Source organism: Rhincodon typus, chromosome 24 (assembly GCF_021869965.1).
Source record: "Rhincodon typus isolate 14 chromosome 24, sRhiTyp1.1, whole genome shotgun sequence".
Classification (NCBI taxonomy): Eukaryota; Metazoa; Chordata; class Chondrichthyes; order Orectolobiformes; family Rhincodontidae; genus Rhincodon; species Rhincodon typus.
The window spans coordinates 24423611-24448581 of NC_063355.1; the positions used below are offsets into that span (position 1 = coordinate 24423611).

Here is a 24971-nt window from a genome sequence, read left to right on the forward strand (position 1 = left end):
AGCCTATCTTAAACAGTTGAAGACTAACTCAAAAACCTACAGTTCCTGTCTATTATATCCACCAAATCATTTGCTCAATATTAATCTGGTCAATTTACATTAAAACAGATGACCATAATTTAGTTTATTTATTTCCTCCAGAACAAATCAGGTGTTATTTGCAGCCGCCCAAAGCTTCCCAAAACCTTTACTGATTGGGAACAAGAGATGGTGCAGTTTTGGCTATCAATCACTCCCTGTCCCCTTGGCCTCATCTTTTGATTCAGTGGCTTGTTTCTCAATCCTCATCATATCCATCAGCTACCCTTCAGTTCTGCTTATATTTATTCTTGCTGAAAGCACTTCAAACTGAAGGTGTTTAACTCTTTCACAAGTCAATAAAGTAGATAGGTATATGTTTAAAGTATTTGGACACAAAAATTGTTAGTGTTTATAATTGTAACAGATGTATTGCTTTTAAATGGTCGGGGAGAAATTTCTTGGCATTCACATTTGTAGATTGAAAGAAATGGAAACACTTAGTTATAAATACTATACTTTTATTAAATATATCATTTGGACAGCTTTCCAACATATTTACATAATTATTCCTGCATTTTTATTGAAGTTACAATAAAGCATATGCTAGCTAAAGTTCCATAGGTGATCAAACATCCCCTTTCATTGAGAGGGGTTGTATCCTTTTCTTGCCAAGTTATCACGTCTACATACATAGACACAATGACTCTTTGATGCTTCTTTCAAAACAAACCAACTTGGAGGAAGATGTAAATTTTCACAACTTTCCTGGTTATTGCAGTAATTATACTAAAAGAACTTGCCTTTAAAGAATATTGTCAAGACTGCAACCCAAGAGCATCCAATTAATTTACTTGTGCGCAAGGAATATTACTTTTCTTTAAAAGTGAAGACTCAGCTCCAGTAGAGCTATCTCCTACAATTATAATAGTGCATTGTAAAAGTCTAATGTTAAAACACTAGCCCAAAGCAAATTTAAAAAACGTTTCAGTACAGTATTGCTTAAACAGTACAAGTCTTGTGGGGAAAGAGAAAGGTCTTCCGGTCTTTGGTATACACAGGACCAAGAGAAAGGGTATTTTTCCCACAATGAATAATACAATCATGCTTGTTTAATTTTGCAATCCAGCATTCAAGTGTGGCAAACAGTTAATTTGAACTTTGCACTTACAAAATGATGTTTGCACTTAGATGTATTCATGTAAAATTACCCATAAAAACAAAACAGCAATTAAAAGGTCCAAGAGGACCAAACATCTGGTGAATTCTCTACAAGTCCCTCCTCCCCATCCCATGTTTTGGTCATTTAAGGCCTCATGTTGTCAAAGCCACTTAATTTCCTGTCAAGGAAATGGACAGTGTGCACAATCAATAAAGTACATCTCACCTAAATAATATTGATTGATAAAAACCTTAAGCTACATCTAATTTTTGCATCAGATTGGGTTAATCTATCTGAAGCTTAATACATACAACTGGTAGGAAAGCTCAAAACAAAATTCGGTGGATAGCGTAAACTCTTGTATGGTCACAAACAAGTCAAATTAGAAATATAAGGAAGACTACTACTGAATTGTTTTACAGCTTTAGTTTGACAATTAAGATAGTGACAAAAAAATACAAGGGAGAAGTTCATTTTATAAAACAATTTCTGCCAATATAACTAATCTTCAAGTGGGATAAATGCATTTCTGTACTTTAGTTTAGAATTGATTTTCTACTAAATTTTTGTCAATGTCTTTCCATTTAAGTACCCACCCTAGACCTCAACTTCACCTTTTTAAGACACTTTTTAAAACCTAATTTGACTGTGTTCAGTTGTCTAACTTAACATTTGTGGCATGATGCCAGAACATATTTTATTTTGAGAATTTGTGAAACACTTTGGTCACCTTATATAATACAAAGACAAGTTGTAGTTGTGAAATTTACAACTTTTAACAAAAACAAAAAAACTTGTCTATTAATTATGCCATTAATGCTCAAATGTTTGTACTGTCTGTTCACCAAAATACTGGATTTAAGAAAAAAAGCAATTCTGTTCCAAAGCATTCAGACAAAATTCAGATCCAACCTCCAAACAAATGCCAACAATTTATGCAAAACCAGTAATAGAATAAAAATTGTTCTGGCTTATATATAACTCAAAATATAAAATGAAATGCCTGGTACAAGCATGTCTATTTAAATAGTGAAATAACATGTACACAGTACATGTAAATGATTTAAATTAAGTCATAGTATACATAGCACAGCTACAATGAAAAATGACTACAGGAACATTTGTAAAACAAGTTACATTGAATACATCTTTTTCAAAAGTTACCTGATTTATCATGTATAAAGTTAAACATGGCTTTAATCACTCATGGGACACATGTTAAAATATTTGATAGTCAACTGTTCTCTATTCAGGGCAGCTGTGCTAGTTCACCCAAAAATAGTTTTCAGTACCCTTCAGCTATTGGGCAAGAAATTAAATCACATCCAAAAGGTTTCTAGGGTCCGAGCATTTTATTATGTGATTGTAAATATAATCAATAATTTTCAATATTGTTACATTTCTTTGAAGACCAGTCATACTGGTGCCCATCTCTGGATATAACATCTAATTTCACAGGCAAGAAATTATCCACCACCATACCTACAGAAGATAATCAACATTCCTTCAGAATTACCAAAACTGTTGAAAATGTACTGGAAGGGGTTTTCATATTTTTCCCCCTTGATAAAGGACATTTATGATGATTTGAAGAAACTTGCTGGCAGTATACAGACAAAACAGTGTTTGAGTATTAAAAATCCACAGGAACTGAAGTGAAATTGTGCTGTGGGAATGACTAGTCTTTAAAAATTTGTAGTCGGGAAAACAAGGTCCTGCCAGCAGGAAGCAGTGGAATAGGATAAAGTGTCTATGCTTTGAAGTAATTAGTCTGTATATTCAGCTACTATTGACAGCAGAACAGTGATGTCATCTGGTTTACCTCCTGGAACACAAAAGTGATTTTCATTACAAATAATTTTTCATTTAAACACACTTACACATATTTTTACCCTTTAAATCACAGCTCACAAACCTCTTCAGTTTTTACTCCCTTACAAAAACATAATCGCTCCTACCAAAATTACAAAGGATCACAGGAAAGACCAGGTGAAAAATGGCTCAATACATTAAACCTTGTAATTAGAATCTTTGCATTTTTTTGGAGGGGGAGTGTCTCCTATTTGCACGACTCTATTTCATAACCAACCAGAACCAAGTGAACAGATACTGTGTAGATTTAGGGTTTTTTAATACCTGATATGACCATACCAAGTTTCACTCACCACACACCTCCCAAGAACATTATTTCGTTAATTATTCAAAGGCCAAAGTTAGAGTTAAAATTAATTGAATACATAAACTAGATACCAAGATCAATGTCCAGCACCAAAACATAGTTACCTGCGGCGTTTAAATCTTTATACTTATGATCTGTTAAGGTTAAAAATTTGTTTTGAGTGAGACCACCATTTTGATACAAACTCAAAAATAATTTGGTACATCCTAATAACACCACACTTACAGCAGCATTCATCATGGCCTTTTAACTTTGAGGTCAAAAGGAAGTACATATATGGCACAAAAGGTCTTGTTCTAAGGTTAAAGCCAGGAAGGCTGGCAGACGGTCTATCTTCCAGCTAACTTCAAAGTTTCCCAACTAGCTTAGTACCACTAAGTAACAAAAAGAACCTCAAAATGAAATTCTTTACATCAAAGCACAAAATTAAAATTTCCATATTTCAGTTCTTCCCCAATGCAGAGTATTTTCCATGAGTATACTCGTAGTATGAATTAATGATCTTACCTCGTACATTCAGTCCATTATCACAAGCAAATTGAGCAAATGGTGACATATAGTTTGGATCATATGCCAATTCATGAGCATGTTCTGCAATGCTCCTTGCTGTTTGTTGAATGCTCTCATAATTGGTCTTCTGCAATCACATTGCCACAAGATTTAGATTTACCTCAACGAATACATCCTTTTAAAATACATCAATTTTAAAAAAAATGCAATTCTAAAACATGTTGCGACATTTTGGACATGATTCATATAGCACCCATCAAAACCTCAGGACATCTCATAGTACTTTAAAAGCCATTGATATACTTTTGTTGTACGATTACTGTTATAAATTGAGGTTAACACTAACCATTTCACACATAGCAAGTACTCACAGACAATTTTAAAGTGATTGGCTAATTTGCATTTTTTTGATGTTGATTTGCTAGTTAAACACTGACTAAGAGACTGAAGTTAACTGAAGTTATTATGTATTATGGGATTTAAAAAAACACATCTAATCAGTTTAGCATCTCATCAAAACATGCCATCTCTGACAATGCAGCATTCTTTTGGTGGCATACTGGATTGTCTGTTTAGACTTGTAAATGTTGCATTTACATGGTCTTTTCAGTTTAAATCATAGCTGTATGACATTTTTCCCATTTCAGCTTTACACAATGTCAAATATGCTCAAAATAACAAGCATAGCAGCAAATGGGAAAATCAGTTTTGCTGTGTAGAATTTAATACATCTCAGACGGATTAAAAAACATTTACCTTTTACTTTAATTCAAAATCAAATAAGTTAGTGATGAAAGTAGGAACTTATGCTACACACTAGATGAATGTCTGCAGTAAAAACACATTGTCATTAAACAAATCTGTCTTCGAGTGACCAAAAAGTAAAAACTCAACTGAACATTCCATGGATTACCACTCAATATCTAACAAGGTACTCCTCACATCAACCCTTGTAATGAAAACAAAATATAATAATATTAAAGTTTCGAAGTTAATTAGGGAAGACATCCAGAAAGCAAAATGAAGCAGGTCCCTGACAAAAATAATGAAAAACTATACAGTAATAGGACTTGTTTCATATTAATAGTGTTTTCTTCCATGGAGATTGAAACAAAACAGAATTAACTCAGATTATTAGAACAGATCTAGAAAATCAGATTTTATTTCAATTCAACAGAAAAATTAGTTCATTACATTAATTTCTTATGAAATTGTCAATGGAATGTGACAATGACTGATTTACATCAGTTTTTTTTTAAAAAGCAAAGGTGACTTTTTATCTGTACCAGCTGAATAGGAACTGGCAGTTTTTAAAAGCAGGATAAATATATACTGCCATAAAAATACCTTCAGTTTCTTTAACTCCTGTAAGATCATATAGTCAGGCATGTTATCAAATAAGCCATCAGTTGCTGTCAAGATGATATCTCCTAGTTGAACATCAATGGAAGTACTGTCAGCAGCATCAGGGCTGTGAAGACAATTTATTTGAACAAAGTTTTCATATTTAGATTCTACAATAAAATCTCCACGTTACCTTAAGCTATAATCCAACCATTGCTGGAAATTGTCCGATTTACAACTTAAGATTTCATTACAAGTCATTTAGAAAGCACTGAAGATTTAAAATTATTAAATTTACATCACATTTTCCGACCAAACAAGATGCATAAATTTCTTGGAAAAAATAGTGAAGATTAAACTCTAGAAAATTGTTCAGATTGCTACACAGTCCTGGACAGGATTGGTTGCCATGACATAGAAAAATCTAGACCCTGCAGTGCAAAAATATGTACAGGGGGTTCTCCTATAATGCGACAGTTGTATTCCAGCACAACATCATGTTATGGAAAATCGCGCTATATGAGTAATGGGGCCTATGGGAAAAGCAGGGTTGGGAGCATGAAAGGACAATTGTATTTTCCAAAATCTTCCTCACCTGTGTAACTTCATTCTTACAGCTGCAGTAATAATGCAGTTATATAACTGCAAAGAGGCAATACATTTATGAATTTGACTTTGTATTTGCAATGACGTGACAGCTGGGCTTCAAAGAGTTCTGCCACTGGAAATCCTAGCAATGGTCACTACTGCATGATCCAGAGGTGAGGTGTGCAAAATTGAGAGAGATAGAGCTCACAGCCAGCCACCCTCCATGAAACTACCCCAAAATTGTTATGTCGGCAATTTTTAGTAAAATTCCCTCCTCCATTTAAATACTGATCTGACCTAACATTCCATCGGAACAGACTTTTGGATAGATTTTCAGATAAGTGAAGCAGAGGAATCTGACTTTTCCTACGTAGCCCATCGGCATTGAAGTTAATTGTAGGATTAAAATGCATTGTAAACCTGAGTAACATTGTATTCAAAAGTGTGCTGGAAAACACCAAATTGTAACAGACAACTTTTGGTATAAATGACTTGCATGAGCAAGTTCAAAAATTCTTACATATTAAGTATCTAACAAAATCTAGTCATAAATACTACACACAAAGGTGCATGTTTCAACAGTGCTCATTATTTTAAACTATACTTCACTTGTTACTTATACCATCAATTTAACGTTCGATTCCCTTCTATTAAATGAGCTACATTTTTAAATAATGCTGCTGCATTTAATGTGTTTAGCATAAACTCTTCAAAATAAGACTTCAGATATTTTCCTAATAAGTCGGTTGTTGTGTGATATTATATTTGAGGTTTATGACAAACAATCCATACGTGATGGAATTGCATTATAGTCATCACAAGTTCGCATTTTACAAATAGCGTTTCCTTATTTTTTCAATCACGTTATAACCAATTCGCATTGCTGGAACATGTATTATAGGAGAACCCCCTGTAACAGTAATGACGATAGTGTCTTGTAGTGATGAACAATGAGGAAAACGTAACCTTCTGCAGAAATGAAGGCTACCAGCCAAAATAAGGAAAGCATTACAGGTGTCAGCACAAAGTTCAATCTGTGAAACCTTGAAGAAATCCTCTGCCCCAAAGAGTGAAGGTGCACACATAGGTGGAGTTTTATTTTAATTTGCTCATGAGTTGTGAATGTCACAGGCTGGCCAGCATTTATTGCCCATCCTAGTTGCCCTTGAGGTGGTGTTGAACCACTGCAGTCCGCATGCTGTAGATTGACTCAATACCCTTACAGAGGGAAGGCTAGGATTTTGACCCATCAATGAAGGAGCAACGACGTATTTCCAAGTCAGGGTGGTGAGTGGCTTGGAGGGGAATTTGAAAGTGGTGGTGTTCCCATGAATCCGCTGCCCTTGCCCTTCTAGATTGAAGTGCTCATGGGTTTAGAAGGTGCTGTCTGAAGATCTTTGGTGAGTTTCTGCAGTGCACCTTGTATATAGTACATACTGCTACTGCTGAGCTTCGGTGGAGGGGGGAGTAGATGCTTATGGTGCCAATCAAGCGGGCTGCTTGGCCTGGATGTTGCCAAGCTTGACTGTTGTTTGAGCTGCCTCCCCCATCCATTGAAAGACAAAGGGCAGTGGTTTTTCAGATTCTCTCATTGCAGATGATCATTACCTGGCATTTGTGCAGCATATACGTTACTTGCCACTTATCAGCCCAAGCCTGGATATTGTCCAGATCTTTGAACATGGGCTACTTCAGTATCTGAGGAGTTGCGAATGCTGCTGAGCATTGTACAATCATCGGTGAACATCTCCACTTCTGACCTTATGATGGAGGGAAGGTCACTGAAGATGGTTGGGCCAAGGACGTTACCCTGAGGAAATTCTGCAGAGATTTCCCGCCGCTGTGATGATTGACCTCCGTGGCTTCCATAGCACTCTGCGACAATGAGATTAACCATCTCTAGTGGAAGAAATTCCTCCTAATCTCTGTTCTAAAGGGCCATCCCTTCACTCTAAGGCTGGTCCCTCAGGTCCTAATCTCTCCTAGTGGAAACATCATATCCATACCCACTTTATCCGGGTCTCTCAGCATGCTGTAAATTTCAATCAGATCCCTCCTCATACTTCTGAACTCCATTCAGTACAGACCCAGAGTCAACCACTCAATGCATGGTGTTGGGTTGGGCTCTTGTTTGTTGAGCCACCTCCCAATACCATTCACAACTGGATGTTGCAGGACTACAGAGCTTAGATCTGATCCATTGGTTGTACAATTACTTAGCTCTGTTTATCACTTGCTGCCTATGCTATTTGACATACAAGTAGCCCTTTTTGGTAGCTTCACCAGATTGATCTCTCATTTTTAGGTATGCCTGGTGCTGCTCCTGGCATGCTGTCATGCTCTCTCCATTGGGCACATAAAATGGAACAGTGGATGCGTATGCTTCCATTTGAGACATGTCTTAAACTTAAGTTCATCTTTGCAATACATCTAGTATCTAGTGTACCATGTAAAATGTGTTTGTGTAGGATGAAGAAAATCCACAGCCAGCAATTAAACAGTATAACATGTGGGTACTTAAAAAGAGGGATGAGGGGTGTTGACTTGTATGTCAAGTATATGCACAAACAATTTTGGGACATTACAAAAAGGAGTAATCTTTTACATCAGGTTGCCTTGCATACCACAATCCATGGTAAATCAAGCATGCTTAGAACCACTGCAATAGAAAGAAAAACTGAAACATCAGTATCTTGAGGCAGTAGTTGGAATGGGTCATCAGGAAAAGTTGTTAAACTCAGAATTAATTGAATAGCTAGATGTTTATCATGTGCATCATGGAAAGAGCTAAATGCCCTCGATAAATTTAAACTTTTGTGGAAGTTTCTTCCTCTTTCAGACAACACTGATCAAAGCAATCACTGCTGCTTAACCACATTTACTGCTTCTTAAACCCTTGGAATTCCTTCAATATTATTTCATGCAAACTAATTTTCAGTTCTGTAAACTATGAAGAGTTTGGCACATGTCGTCCATTTTTGCTTTATAATTGATAATACCATATGGAGACTCTTCAGTATCAAACTCCTTTAATTTTCACAAGCAACATACGAAGAATATTGTGCCAGATATAGGTTTACTTTCCTTTACAGTACATTATGTGCTGCTGGAAAATTTCAGTGACTGGAATCTGAACTTGGGATCACATGAGCAGCCATGATTTTTGACTTCTCCGAAATACATTCCTTTAAAATAAAAATGCTCAGCAATGCTAATCTTCTTGCTCACATGAGTACCTAAAGTGAACAAGTTAAATTGACTGATATCATTGCTGGATCTAATTCCAAGGTCTTCCAAAAATAGGCAAGAGTCCAGGTGATTCAAAAAGATAATGTCCTTCCCACAGCACCAAAAAAAGGTTACTGACAGCATTAACCTTCTTTGTCTGCAGGGATCAAAAATCACACTCCACCCATTCTAGAGGACTCTTGCAATTTAGGGGGTACTTTTTCCCATTCCCATCAGCTCCTTTACGATGTGATTACATCACCTAATGACCATACCCTCTCATTAGTGTTGGCACTTGGGATGTTTGGAATCTCAAGCAGAATTGGAAGAATTAATATCCTCAACTATCAATCCTCTTAAAAAGCACAACCCATAGGAAAGCGATAATTTCATAATTACCATAGCATTTAAACTGGCACAACAGGGCACTAGTTTACAAGAGTCAAACAACAGAATTCTACTCCAAAAATGCCATCATCCTAAGCACACCTTGTGCAGACTGTTGAGTTCACAGCTGAACTATATTAACTAGGCAGTTACTATCCTATTTACTGCATCTCAGATTTCAGTTTCACAATTGACAGTGTTCATTATAAGAGCATTGATTACATTTTCCCCCCCAAAAGTGACTGCTGAATTTAAGTAGACTTGAGCCACAGATTCATTATTAATTTTCAAGGAATTAATTATATCACTGATTTCAAGTTTTTTCTCAGTCGGTTCTAGGTATTTATTTGCTGACAGTTTTAAAATTTCCAATGAAAACCCCATATGTCCAATCAAGAGCAAAAATCCCAGTGACATATTTACTGCAGCCACTTGCCTTCACTGGTTTCATGTGATTGCAGTGCAAGACAACACCTGTGATCAGAAATGCAGTCCCCCTCAGATTGTGTCTCAAATATGGATGACCTCTATAAGCAATTACCCTTGTGGTTTAATCCAGTGTTTTGGAAGCTTTTGCAGGGTGAAACAGCTTGCCCCCTCTCGTACATTGAGCGCTGGTGTGCTCTGCAAGCTATCTTCATCTAGTTAAACCATCTTCGCCCACTGCCTCTCCTGCAATCCAGTTTAGTGAATTTCCCCAGCTTGATTCCACTCTTATGTATTCATTAAATGCCAAGTAAAGCAACAGCTTCTCTTTCCAACCCTGTAAATCTTTTCCAGAGTTCCAAGGACTGGGCCTTGGCTCTCTTCTAAAATGATCCTTGAAAAAAAAAAACCAGTGACCAGTCAACATCCACTTGCGTTGATATACAGACTGACCAACCCACCACTTGTCTCACTGCTGAACTTCCTTTACACTGTAAAAATGATTATCTAGAATTCAGAAATAAACTGCAAATCTCTCCAGTTAAATGTCGAGAGAGCTGAAGCTATTATTTCTGCCCTAAGAATGTTTCTCCATCATTTTGATGAGTTTGATCTTGGATAGCATAAGGTAAATCTTCTGTATGAGCCAGAGATGAACTTAGACTTAGAATCCCTATAGTGTGAAAACAGGCCATTTGGTGCAACAAGTCCACACTGACCCTCTGAAGAGCGTCCCACCCAGATCCATCCCCTATCCTATCCCTACATTTCCCATGGCCTACGCACCAAACCTACACGTCCCTGAACACTGGGTAATTTAGCATGACCAGTCCACCTAACTTGCACATCTTTGGACTGTGGGAGGAAACCAGAATACACAGCAGACACAGGGAGAACGTGCAAACTCCACACAGATAGTCATGCAAGGATGGGATTGAACCTGGGTCCCTGGCACTGTGAGGCAGCAGTGCTAACCACTGAACCACTGTGCTGCCCCTGCCAACTCTAATTCCACTCCTTTACAAAAATTCTCCCTACACTAACACAAAGCATCAAGTGAATCAACATAGCATTGTTATTGTCCCAGCTGATGTTATTACTGGAAAAGTAAGATCCCAGACTGAAATCTGGCTGGATAGATCATGGTTTAGTTTTAACAAGGTGGTTTCTCACAAACATAAGCACACAATGTTGTAGATTCGATTTGGTTGGCAACTGAAAAATGCCATTTCCAAAAGCAGAAGGTGCAACCTATCAGTAGTAAACCCAGGAAGTGGATCCGTAATAAACAGTTATCGCAACATGTCACTTTCAACAAATGCTTTGTTAAAGATGTTTACTGGCCTTTCAGCGATCTCTTAAAGAAAAAAAAAAATCCAGATATTCATAATCCTTCAAGCTAAAAGTCCACAAAAATTAATGGTGAAGCCACCATAACATACTGCTATGTCTGATAAAAACCTGATGGAACCCTAACTTGGTAGATAGTATTCCTCAAAGTGGTAACCAGAAAGGAAAAAGTTCTAACCGGTTTGCCACCATGAAATTTCAAAGTCAGTAAACTTATTTTAAGAGTTACAAAAGTTATGGAATTAAATGCCATTTAATTGTATTTTTTCTTCCACAATGGGGCACTTGATATATCAATGGCCTAGTGATATTATCACTAGATTATTAATCCAGAAACTCAGCTAATGTTTTGGGGACCCAGGTTCAAATTCCACCATGGCCTACATGTGATTCCAGACACTGCCCTCTAGCCAATTAGGGATGGGCAATGAATGCTGGCCTAGCCAGCAAAGCCCGCATCCTGTGAATGAATTAAGAAACATATTTAATTAAAACCCAGTACCTGTCATTCAGGACAACGCCTTCTGCTTCAGGTGGTGCTATTGACAGTTGGAAAGGGGTGTTAAAATAGTGCTGTTGCTCATCTGACCGGTGAACCACTTCGCCACCTCGAACCACCAAGAAGCCAGAGTCTCCCAAGTTTGCTGTGTGTAATTGATGATTACTACGGTCCAAAACAACTAAACAAGCAGTACTACTCCCTACAAAGAGAAAAGGACCAAATTACACAGAACAAATGGAAGATAATGGTCAAACATAATACAAAACTAATAACTTAAATTACTGCAGTCACTAAATGATTAAAAAGCCTTTACTGATATCAACATTTGCTCATTTTAATGGCAGACCAACACATGGGTCTTAAAAAAAAAAGAGAACTTAATTACCTTTAGACAAAAGCTTGAGAGGTACCCCTTTATCACAGACAGGACTATGGCTTCAACAAAAATCTGCACATTTGTTTGAAGGTATAGCTCAAGTATCCAACAGGTCAATCAGTATAGATTTAACTACACAATGCAACTTTGGATGACTGAGAATACAAAAAATTAGTGAGAAACGGCCGTTTGACTCAAAGAATCCCACAGTACCCCTTTAAGACTAACATTTAACCACCCATGGCCCAAATTTCATGTACATTGTTTAACTACTGTAAATCTAACTTCTTAAAACATATTTTTAGATACAATTTATTTTTTAGGAATATAACAGTTCACAAGAGATTCAAGCATTAAATATAGATAAATTGAAACACTTCGTTGAGGAACTATAAAACAGAATAGGGGTAATCACAGTCTAGTGCATCAATTTAGCAAGATCAGAATTAGAAGTCAGAAAACTTAAACAGAGCTGACCCACTTCTGGATCTCTTGGTAGAGTCAGTAGCAATTGTTAACTCAATAAAAGATTTCAATTATTTACATGGCTCCCAGATGGAAGTTAAAAGCGGTTGGTAAAGAAGGGAGTTCCTTGGTGGGATTATCAAAAACTCAAATTATTCAGACGGGTCAGAGTCAAAGAATTTTTGAAGGTGAAAGATGATTTCGCATTTAAATTGAGACCATCCCAACCATGCCTTGTTGCCATGGATTCAGGCTGTGGCATTAGAAAATTTGTATAGTTATAAACTGTTAAATTCGTTGTGCTTAATTACTTTAAAGTTTGTTTTTGTTTAAAATTGTAATCATGTGGCATCATTTCTTTTAGTTAATCACTGAGGTATTCAAATTACTCCCAAACGTTTTGGTCCATCTCTACTAGGATTGTAACAATAACCAGATAATAATTTGTTCCCACTTTCCACACAGCTTATGATTTACTGACAGTAAAGGAAGAGTGATATACTTCCAAGTTAGTGTGGTGTGGGGTGTGGAGGGGGATCTTGCAAGTGGTGGTATTCCTATGAATCTGCTGCCCTCATCCTTCCCAGGTGGACAAAGGGACAGGCCTGGAAGGTGCTGGAGGAGCTTTGGTGATTTAGTGCAGCCCATGTTGCAGATGGTACCTATTGCTACCATTGTGTGATGCCAAACAGTCTGCTTTGTTCTGTCCTAGATCCTCAAATATTGAAGCTGCTTTCAGCCCGGCAAACAGACTGTATTCCATCACACTCCTGATTTGCTCCCTGTAGATAGTGGACAGACATTTGAGAGACAGAAGTTGAGTTATTCACTGCAAAATTCCTAGTCTCTCACCTTTTCAGTGTTGTGGTCAATGGTGACCCCCAGAATTTTGAAAGTGGGAGTTTCAGCAACAGTAATGCTGTTGAATATTAAGGAATGACAATCAGAATTTTTGTTGCAGACAGTTATATTTAGCACTTGTGGCAAGAATGTTAATTGCCACTTAATCAGCCCAAGACTGTATTTTGTCCAGGTCTTATGAACATTGACTGCTTTAGTATTAGGTATCGTGAATGTTACTGAACATAGTTCACAGAGGACTATTTCTGACCTTAAGTTCTGTTGTTCAAAAGAAATTCAAAAAATGTCCTCTTAAATAAGATTAGTAGACTGGAAGCAGAATGGATTTAAGGGAAGTTACACAATTTTTACCCAGCTTTAATCTTTATAAATCTAGCCGATCCTAATGTTCCTCAGAAACATTAAAGTTTAGAGTTGAGAATTTTCTATGTTTGGCACCATTAGAAAGGCAACATCAGTGCATGAATTTAAAGAAAATAATATTTTAAACATGGATAGAATACTAGGTGCATATTTGACAGCATAAGAAAGTCTCAAAACAATTGCAAGATTGAGCACCATAAGGCTAAGGAAATTCTGCTTGCAAAGGATTAGAATATGACAACTAAAGCGGACATTCAAGAGGGAATGAAGAAAGCATAGGGAAAAGTAATAAAATAATTGATATGTTCTGAACCAAGTTTAATGGTTTAAATGGATTGTTCCCAAGCTGAATGGCTCCGGTTTTAAACTATGTGTCTTTCAACATGCTATGCAAAAACATTGGCCATGAGGAACTAAAAGCAAGATGCAGTACTCGCTGAAGAGCATACAAATTTGACTGTACAAATTTGATTGCAAGGAAAAAGAGTATAAGAGTAAGCAGCAAAGGTACGTAATGAAAGCAGTTTGACAAATGTAGGGAAATTTCAACTGCAGTGAGTGGGGGCAGTTGCAACTTACTTCAGAGCTTAAATCAAGTGAATAAGTTGAGTAGCTGTCTTAAGTTAATACTCTTTCAAATTAGACAATGGAGTGTTCATATAGTTTCAAGCACCATTCTGCATGGGCCAAAATGAACTTTTCCCATGGTTGTAGTCATAAGCCCATGGCAGTGCGTCAAAACTAAAAGATTCTGACAACAAGTTAAAGTTTATGTAATTGCTCACAGTAATTGGTTCCCAATTCCTGCGATATGTGCAAAGAAAAAAATAATCACTGCGCATAGAGGTAAAAGGCAATTCTTAAAAGTACAAGGAAGCAAAACCTTACAAATACAAAAACAAATCTAGTCAACATTCAGTACTTACCTAACAGTGGTACTTTGTTCTGTAGTAATTCATAATAGCTTGCAGTAAGAATCCCTACAGGGTTAGTTGGTACAAAACGTCCTTCCCTTACCAGACGCTCACACGTTCGCATCAGGGTCCCTGAGAATTGGGAAGGATCGACACCATAATCTCTCCAACCACCAACTCCATCTGCCACCCCTGGAAGTAAATCAATTGCATAAAGATTTAAAATTCATTTGGAACAAAAGAAAAGCTTGAAAATTTAAAACTCAGCAGATCAAGTACTATCCGCACAGAGAACAGATACAAACATTGGACGTTGAGCCTTTGCTAAAACAAGGCATTTCCAGCATTTACTTTTTTTGGTTTCTCAAATTTCACCTCATGGGAGATGGTTTTGAATTCAAACTTGAAACATTCCTTCTACGTAGGTCTTCACAAAAAGGAAGGAAGTCAATGACGATCTACAAAGGGACCAAGTTACATTGTTTGAACCACATTTACTTTTCATAGAAAACACCTTGCATTTTTCACATGCTTTACCAAACCACAATGATACTTCAAAATTTCATTCAACAAATTTTGGAATCTGGAGCGAAGTTATGAGAAACAGTGTATTTAAGAGCTTGGAATGGCACTTAAGTAGTTGTTGAGAATGTTAACTCAGACAACCCTGTTCAGTCCAAAACAAAAGCACAGCTTGGTAACTTTTAAAACTGGATAGTCATCTCTAGTCAGGGCATTTCACAATATTTTTGTCAGTCTTTGATGCATAAACAGGTTTATTTCCAGGTCATATGTACATTGAGGTCACTTCCACTCATTTTTAATTTTGTCCCAAAGCAAAGCAGAGTAGATAGATCTTGAGTGAATTGAAAGGCCAGACTGAAATGATTGAAGCCTGTGAATCACAAATTTGACCACATTTTGAAGCCAAGCTGAACAATCTCTCAAAATTGCACTCAGCAGCACACTACAAATTTCGGAACACGGAACACGCCCTTCGGCCCTCGATGTTGCGCTGACCTGTGAAACCAATCTGAAGCCCATCTAACCTAAACTATTCCATCATCCATATGTTTATCCAATGACCATTTAAATGCCCTTAAAGTTGGCGAGTCTACTACTTTTGCAGGCAGGGCATTCCACGCCCTTACTACTCTCTGAGTAAAGAACCTACCTCTGACATCTGTCCTATATCTATCACCCCTCAATTTAAAGCTACGTCCCCTCGTGCTAGCCATCACCACCCAAGGAAAAGGCTCCCACCGTCCACCCTATCTAATCCTCTGATCATCTTGTATGTCTCTATCAAGTCACCTCTTAACCTTCTTCTCTCTAACGAAAACAGCCTCAAGTCCCTCAGCCTTTCCTCATAAGACCTTCTCTCCATACCAGGCAACATCCTGGTAAATCTCCTCTGCACCCTTTCCAATGGTTCCACATCCTTCCTATAATGCAGTGACCAGAACTGTATGCAATACTCCAAGTGCGGCCGCACCAGATTTGTACAGCTGCAACATGACCTCATGGCTCCGAAACTCAATCCCTCTACCAATAAAACCTAACACACCGTACGCTTTCTTAACAACGCTATCAACCTGGGTGGCAACTTTCAGTGATCTATGCACATGGACACAGATCTCTCTGCTCATCCACACTACCAAGAATCTTACCATTAGCCCAGTACTCCGTATTCCTGTTACTCCTTCCAAAGTGAATCACCTCACACTTTTCCGCATTAAACTCCATTTACCACCTCTATGTCCCTCTGCAACCTGCAACATCCTTCCGCACTATCCACAACTCCACCGACTTTGGTGTCATCCGCAAATTTACTAACCCATCCTTCTACGCCCTCATCCAGGTCATTTATAAAAATGACAAACAGCAGTGGCCCCAAAACAGATCCTTGAGGTACACCACTAGTAACTGAACTCCAGGATGAACATTTCCCATCAACCACCACCCTCTGTCTTCTTACAGCTAGCCAATTTCTGATCCAAACCGCTAAATCACCCTCAATCCCATGCCTCCGTATTTTCTGCAATAGCCTACCATGGGGAACCTTATCAAACGCTTTACTGAAATCCAAATACACCACATCAACCGCTTTACCCTCATCCACCTGTTTGGTCACCTTCTCAAAGAACTCAATAAGGTTTATGAGGCACAAATGAATAAGTCACTGATTTGATTTGTGAAGAATGTCCAGTTCACCTTTGTCAAGAAAGCTTCCAAACTGGTTCAGCAATTTGATAAACCTTGCCTGACTGACAGCACATTTCATGAAGTACACAATTTTGAATAAATGGAGGCCAATCTGTCTTTCAGCAGCTCAAACTGGTGGTGGTTTAGCACATGGGATGACAAAAATAACGTATGCAACAGCTCCCATCACATCCTTCAATGAGTCTCCAACTGCCGTAGAATACATAGATCTTGATGAATTATAAAAAGACTACTGTATATCTGTAATTGTTTTCCAATGTGACAACAAGGTCAGAGTTTTGGCCAATATGGCAATACAGCAGTGGTGATTGAAAGCAAACGATTTAGGATTTGTTTGAATCTTTCATTTTTCAGTCAAAAGCTCTGAACCACATGTGCAGCGTTTCAGTCCAATACACCCCAACAGCTTCTGGAGTTCAAAATCTTGCTCAACAAATTGCACTAATTGGACAGTAGCAAAAAATGTCACAGGAACCACCCCAAAAGTGAAAATGCAAGAGAATCTATGAGCTCAGCTTTCAGAGATGTAAGCTGCTAGGCAGAGTGCAGTAGAAACAAAGTCTGATAGAATCACAAGACACCAGAAATAAGCCATTTTGCCCAAGGAGTCTGCTCTGCAATTCAATGAGATAATGACTAATCTGATGGCAACAAAGTGTTGAGGATTCCCCCCCCCCACCCCGTAACAATCAGTTCCCTTACCACTTAAAGATCTGTTCATCTCCGGCTTAAAATTCTTTACAACTCAGCATTAACAGGCCTCTGCATGAAAGAAATCCACAATTTCCTCTTCATCTATCTTAAATTGCTGATCTATTAAAGATTATGCCCTGTGATCCTAGACTTTCCCCACAAGGGGAAACAACTTCTCCACATTTATCCTGTCGAGCCCCTCAAGAATCTTGTTTCAATAAAGGTTGTGTTTCATTCTAAACTCCAGTGAATACAGGTCTTGGCATCAACCTAAGTAACTTTGGACTGCCTCGAACGCCTGTACATCTTTCCTCAGATAAGGCGACCAAAACTGTTCAGACCAGCTGTGGTCTGGCTAGTGCCTTGTATATTTTTAGCTAGTATCCTTCATATTTATACTCCATTCCCTTTGAAATAAAGTTTAACATTCTATTTACCTTCCCGATCACCTGTTGAACTTGGATGCTAGTTGTCTAAGATTCAAGTACAAGGACCCCAAAATTCCTCTGTGCTGCATCTTTCTCCATTTAAAAAATATTCAGTTCCTCTATTCCTCCTGCCAAAGTGCATAACCTTGCGGGCCAAGCAGCATCATAGGAGCAGGAAGGCTGACGTTTCGGGCCTAAACCCTTCATCAGAAGTAGGGGAGGGGAAGGGGGTTCTGAAATAAATAGGGAGAGAGGGGGAGGCGGAAAGAAGATGGATAGAGAAGATGATAGGTGGAGAGGAAACAGACAGGTCAAAGAGGCGGGGATGGAGCCAGTAAAGGTGAGTGTAGGTGGGGAGTTAGGGAGGGGATAGGTCAGTCCAGGGAGGACGGACAGGTCAAGGGGGTGGGATGAGGTTAGTAGGTAGGAGATGGGGATAGGTGGGAGGAAGAACAGGTTAGGGAGGCGGGGACGAGCTGGGCTGGTTTTGGGATGCGGTAGAGGGAGGGGAGATTTTGAAGCTTGTGAAATCCACATTGATACCATTGGGCTAGACCCTTCATCAGAAAATTTTCTGATGAAGGGTCTAGGCCCGAAATGTCAGCCTTCCTGCTCCTATGATGCTGCTTGGCCTGCTGTGTTCGTCCAGCTCTGCTCCACTATTCTGCACCTAACTTGTTTGCGTATTTGGACGATTTTCAGCAGCATTTTCATTGTTTGAAATTATTCAATACCTTGGTATTTAACTACAATATCTTTAAACTAGTACAGTAGCTTCCAACATTACAGCATCACAGAAGACTCATCAATTGTATAGCCAACTTACATGCCACTAAAATACAAAATAGAGTCAGAGATATACAGCAGGGAAACAAACTCTTAGTCCAACTCGCTCATGCTGACCAGATATCCTAAATAAATCTCGTCCCATTTGCAGCATTTGGCCCATATTCTTCTAAAACCTTCAAGTCCATATATCCAGATGCTTTTTAAATGTTGTAATTGTACCAGTCTCTACCACTTCTTCTGCCAGTGACAGGCCTCCAGTCTGAAAAACAATCCTCCACTACCACCTTGTCCTCTACCTTTGAGCCAGTTCTATATCCAAATAGCTAGTTTTCCCGTATCCTGTGATCTAACTTGCTAACCAGTCTACCATGAGGAACCTTATCAAACGCCTTAAGTCCACATAGATCACATCCGCTGCTTTGCCCTCAATCCTCTTTGCTGCTTCTTCAAAAACTCAATTTAGTGAGACAATTTCTCATGCACAAAGCCATGTTGACTATCCCTAATCAGTCCTTGCATTTCCAAATACATGCAAATCATGTCGCTCAAGATTCCCTCCAACAATGTGCCCACCACCTATGTCAGGCTCACCAGTCTATAATTCCCTAGCTTTTCCTTACCATCTTTCTTAAATAGAGGCACAACGTTTGCCGACCTCCAGTTTTCCAGCACCTGTGGTTATCGATGATACAAATATCTCAGCAAGGGGCCCAGCAATCACTTCCCTCACCTCTAGGGTACACCTGATCAGGTCCCGGGGATTTATCCACCCTTATGCATTTTAAGATGTTCAGCACCTCCTCCTCTGTAATATGGACATTTTTCAAGAGGTCATTATTTCTCCACATTTTATCTTCCATATGCTTCTCCACAGTAAACATGGATGCAAAACACATTTAGTCTCCCTCAGCTCCTACAATTCCACACAATGGTGGGCCTTGCTGATCTTTAAGGGGCCCTATTCTGTCTCTCGTTACCCCTTCTGTTCTTCATGTATTTGTAGGATCCTTTTGGATTCTCTTTAACCCTATTTGCCAAAGTTATTTCATGTCCCCTTTTGCCCTCCTGATTTCCTTAAGTATACTCCTTCTGCCCTTATACACTTCTAGGGATCCACCTGATCCCTGCTGTCTATACCTGACTTATGCTTCCTTCTTTTACTTGACCAAAACATCAATTTCTCTAGTCATCCAGCATTCCCTGCACCTATCAGCTTTGCCCTTCATCCTAACGGGAATGCACTCTCTCTGGACTCTCGTTATCTCAAAAACCGAAAGAACTGCAGATGCTGTAAATCAGGAACAAAAACAGATTGCTGGAAAAGCTCAGCAGGTCTGGCAACATCTGTGAAGAGGAAATCAGAATTAAGGTTTTGGGTCCAGTTCTGAGGAAGGGTCACTGGACTCAAAACATTAACTCTGATTTTCTCTTTACAGATGCTGCCAGACCTGCTGAGCTTTTCCAGCAACTTCTGTATTTGGTCTCATTATCTCAGTTTTGAGGCCTTCCCATTTTCCAGCTGTCCCTTTACCTGCAAACATCTGCTCTCAATTAACTCTTGAAAGTTCTTGGCTAATATTGTCAAAATTAGCCCTCCTCCAAATTTAAAGCTTTAACTTTTAGATCCAGTCTATCCTTTTCCATCACTATTAAAACTAATAGAATTATGGTCATTGGACCCAAAGTGCTGCCCCACTGACACCTCAGTCACCTGCCCTGTCTTATTTCTCAAGAGTTGATCAAGTTTTGCACCTTCTCTAGTAGGTACATCTGACAAAGGAAAATTGAGCAGGAATAATTTGCAAGCATAAAATTACACACCAGCTGAGTCAGTTAAAATATTTTACTATATTGTACCACATTAAACACCATTTGTCTGAAACAAAGAAAGAGGGTTCAGAACCAGCTTTTAAACAACTGTAACTGGAATTTAATTCAAATAAGTTGACCGACTCAAACTAGAAAATATGGGAAGACAAAATGCCTAATGGAGGAATTCACTGAAATGAGAAGTATGTTACAGAACTATCACTCAGACCACAAAAAGCATTGTGGATAATAAGGTCATAACCAAACCAAGTACCTGGAGACAAAGTTGATGATATCTCCGATTGAGGAAATGACAGCCAATGCAAATTATTTTAGATATTCTTTTATTGGATGTGGGTGTTGCTGGTTGAGCTAGTATTTGTTGCTTTTGTGAAGGTGAACTGCTTTCTCAAACTGCTACAATCCTAGTATTTTTATCCAACAACATTGAAGCTCCAGTGATATAGTTCCAGGATAGTATATAGCTTGGAGGAAGTCATTGCTTAAATTGTCGGATACAGTGTCAATCGTATGAGCTGCTTTGACTTGGATGGTGTCAAGCTTTAGAGCTATATTCATTCTTGGTATGCAGGGGAGATCTTTCGTCACACTCGAGAAACTTGTGCTATGAATATCACTGACAGACTTTTAGAAATCAACAGGAAAGGTAGTCACCACAGAATTCATAATTACTGACCTGGTTTTATAACCACAGTATTTATATGCCTGGACCTATACAGTTTCTGGTCAACAGAAACTCCAAGATGTCAATATTGGGGAAGTAGAGGTGAAAATGGCATTAAGCATCAAGTGGAGATTGTGTCAGACAGACCGTCCTTACTGGCACTTGTGGCCTAAATATTACTCATCACTTAGCCCGAATGCTAGTTTTTGTAGCATATGGACACAAGCTGCTTCAGCATCTAAGTCACTGAAAAACGTTCAGAACCATTTGCAATCAAACATTCATAACGGAGAGAAGGTCATTAATAAAGCAGTGGGGTCAGATACTGGGTTAAGGAACTCAGAGTTTTGGTCTCAGACCATCTTTATTCAGGTTAAGTCTGAATCAAAAATGGCTGCCCCCACAATTCCCATTGCTAGCAATTTTTTTTAAAATGAAAGAGTTCTTTAAAGTCATAAGCGGTCAATTGCTGCCTTGATTTCCAGGAGAATCAGCACCTTGCATTCAGCTCTTTTCTCCAACATAATTTGGACCACGGCTCTAATCAGGTCAGCAGCCAATTTGCCCTGACAAAAGCTGAATGTTAATGAGTTTACTTGAACAACTGTTGCTTGATGGCACTGTTTACAACCCATCCGTCACACTGTTGCTGATAGAGAGCAGAATGAAGAGGCAGTAATTGGCTAGAGTGGATGTGTCCTGCCTTGTGCGTACAGGATATACGTGAGTAATTTCTCAAAGTTAGATGTCAAGGCTGATCAGGGGCATGGCTTACTCTGGAGCTCAAGTCTTCAGTACCCCTGCTAGTATGCTCTGAGGGTCCATGGCTGTTGCAGTATACTGGTGAGAAAAGACAGAGGCAAATAGAAAGGTGGGATCTGATATAGAATAGGATCCTGGTAGTTTTAGATGAGCTGAAATATTTGGAGAGTAGAAGGTAAAAGACCAGCTAGGTCAGGATTGAAACAGTCAACTCTTGGGGTGGACAAAAGCATCCACAAAATTTTCAATATGACAGCTTAAAATTGATTTTATAGCTAACAGAGAATAGTAGCTCCCATATAAATGCAGCCTGAAATCCTTCAATAAATTACTGTCTAACTTTGTACATTTTCGATGATGGAAAAAACATCCGAGGCCAGCATAATGACAAATGTAGAAGAGGCCTGTGTTGTAGAACAGTTAAAGGGCCAAAAGCTCAACTCCAATTCAAATAGAATCTCTGAATTAGATTGTGAACTGTCTTGGCAGTGATGAAGGAAAAGTAGAGTTCGAGGTGAGGACTTGACTTTTTAATTATTTAAATGGAAATAAATACAGATTATGCAATTCTGAACCCAAGTCACATAGTTTGATAGGGGCAATGTTGAAGAGTCAAGTAGTAAAAGGCTTGTCAGTATACAAGTGGAAGATTGAACTCTTACGATGATTTATACAAACTCGCAATGATGGTACTGCAATAGCTCCACTGGATGGATTAGGTTGGGTTGAGGGAGGGATTGTAATTACAATGACAAATGTTCATAATCTTATTTCTTTTGGAAGCCAACAGGAAGAAAACTGTAGGTAAAAGACTTCAAATGTAGATAAACAATTTCTCTTGCCTAATCAAAGATCTTACTTCCTAGAGAAGCAGAATTCACGATTTTGATGTGGATCACCCTGACAGAGAATCAACAGACTATGAGACAGGGAGGCATGGGTAAAATAACCTAAGGGCCTGTAAAAGCAGAAATTATGGGTGCAACTCAAATAACTTGACAAAGTATTTGGTACGTTTCCTTAACTGAACACAAGCTCTTTAAATATCAGCATAAGTTGTCAAAACAATTCCAAACTAGACACACTGATCCCTCCATTATTCAAGATCAAAACATGAGGGAAATATTAACCTAGGCAGTAATGTTTTTTTCATCTTTGTAAATATGCAAAATAAATTAATGATGGATTAATGTTTATACAATAGCTACTATTCTGTCAGCTGTAAAATCAATTTCAACCCGACAGTCCTAATTTTCAGTCACGCATAATTAAGTTTTCAGGATTAGCGACAACTCTGCAGATGCTGTCAAATTTTAAAATGGTGCGCTGTGAAAAATGCACACAAAAACAGTACGTTTCAAGAGGGCAATGACACGTCACTTTTGAAAACAGGTTTAATATAATTTTTCTATTTTTTGTTCGTGGGATAATCAGGTATTGCTGGCTACATCAGCGTTTGTTGCTCATCCCCAATTGCCCTTGAAACGCTGCAGTCCTTGGGATACACTCGCATTTCTAAAAAGACACTCGTTCTATTTGCGTAGATTTTCATTGCGCATGTATACTCTAAATGTTTACCATTATAATTTTACTAAAGCACAGATCAAGTTAATTAAATCAATCACTTCATTGCTCCTAATGTTTCAAAGTATACAACCTCAAAGTCACATAAATTGCAACATGTAGTCGATTTCACATTTCCTGCGGCTTTCAAATGCGGAAGTCAGCCTCAGTCCGCCGGTCCAAACATAGAAGCTTGTTCAAAGTCACATTATATTGAAGTACAGTTTCAATGTTAATATTCAGTTTTTCATTCAACCGTGGAAATTTAGTTAATTTGCAACAAAGACGAAAAGAATCTCCAATACTTCCCCCGTCATGATTTTCATGGTTCATCAAAACAAACCGACCCACGTGTAGGCATAATCCGAGAGACGTTTGCTCGCATTTAGAAAGTTAACTTTCGACTTGATTTTTAACGAACGGAGGGTGGGAAGAAACTAAAAAGTTACTTTCATACGTTACCATAAAATCATGAGAGACATTAAAAAAAAAAAGCCATGACTTATTCAATAGGCACTGACTGCAGACTAACACGTCGGTGAGTTTCGGAAATAAAACAACGCTTTAACACATTATGATATTTCTCATCCAACAAAAGGGCGTTTTACGCTGGTAGAATTTTGTCTTTCTATTCTTGTCGAAGCTGAGCAGGGCCTTTCGTATGCCACAATACCACACTTGCCTCAACCTATTCATTTCGTTTATGTTTTGTTTTAAAACATTGCTGCTTACTTAATGAAAATAAATAAATGAAGTCACCCACTTACCCAAAACATCAGCGCTTCTGTGCCGGGCAATGAAACACGCATCATCTCCATAACACATTCCCTTCTTTAATATCCCTTTCCTGAAGTCCTTCCCAAAGCCGCAACTGGCTGTAACCAGGCTATAATCCCGAGAATCCGTCTGGGAGAGTCCTCCTAATACTGCTCTGGCCACCAGTCTTCCATAGGACAAAACAGAAAACATCCCTACACCCCTGAGGGTCCTGAGCGGCACCTTGAAGCCCAGAGAGGCAGAGACTGCGGACACACTCCGCTCACTCTCGCAACGGCGACGCACACAAACACGCAGCTTCACGTTCTCGATTCGCTCCTACTTTTTTGCTCTCCTCTCCAAGACATATACACTTTCGTCACTTAAAGTCTGTTCTTCAGGTTGACGCGGCCGGCTCCGTCGAACTGCAGCCCGAGAATCGCCATCTTCCTTACGCAAAACGTAACACTATCGGCCGCGATCACACTGACTGCTCATCTGAACGTTACGGCACTCCACTTCCAATTCACGGCTCTCGTGACCAACCCCGCGCACGCGCGTCATTGGAACTGACCAGTGCGTCATCC

General features: G+C 38.7%; 1 protein-coding gene across 1 annotated transcript; it reads right to left on the reverse strand.

The window, feature by feature from the left end:
• Positions 1-518: 518 nt before the first annotated feature.
• Positions 519-24965, reverse strand: LOC109917279 (protein phosphatase targeting COQ7). Its single transcript, XM_048611484.1, has 6 exons — positions 24396-24965; positions 14686-14865; positions 11695-11893; positions 5217-5340; positions 3867-3996; positions 519-3005 (listed from the first exon to the last, which is right to left on the reverse strand). The coding sequence occupies exons 1-6, from the start codon at positions 24595-24597 to the stop codon at positions 2947-2949; spliced, it is 894 nt and encodes a 297-aa protein (XP_048467441.1). The 5' UTR covers positions 24598-24965; the 3' UTR covers positions 519-2946.
• Between the last annotated feature and the right edge of the window lie 6 nt (positions 24966-24971).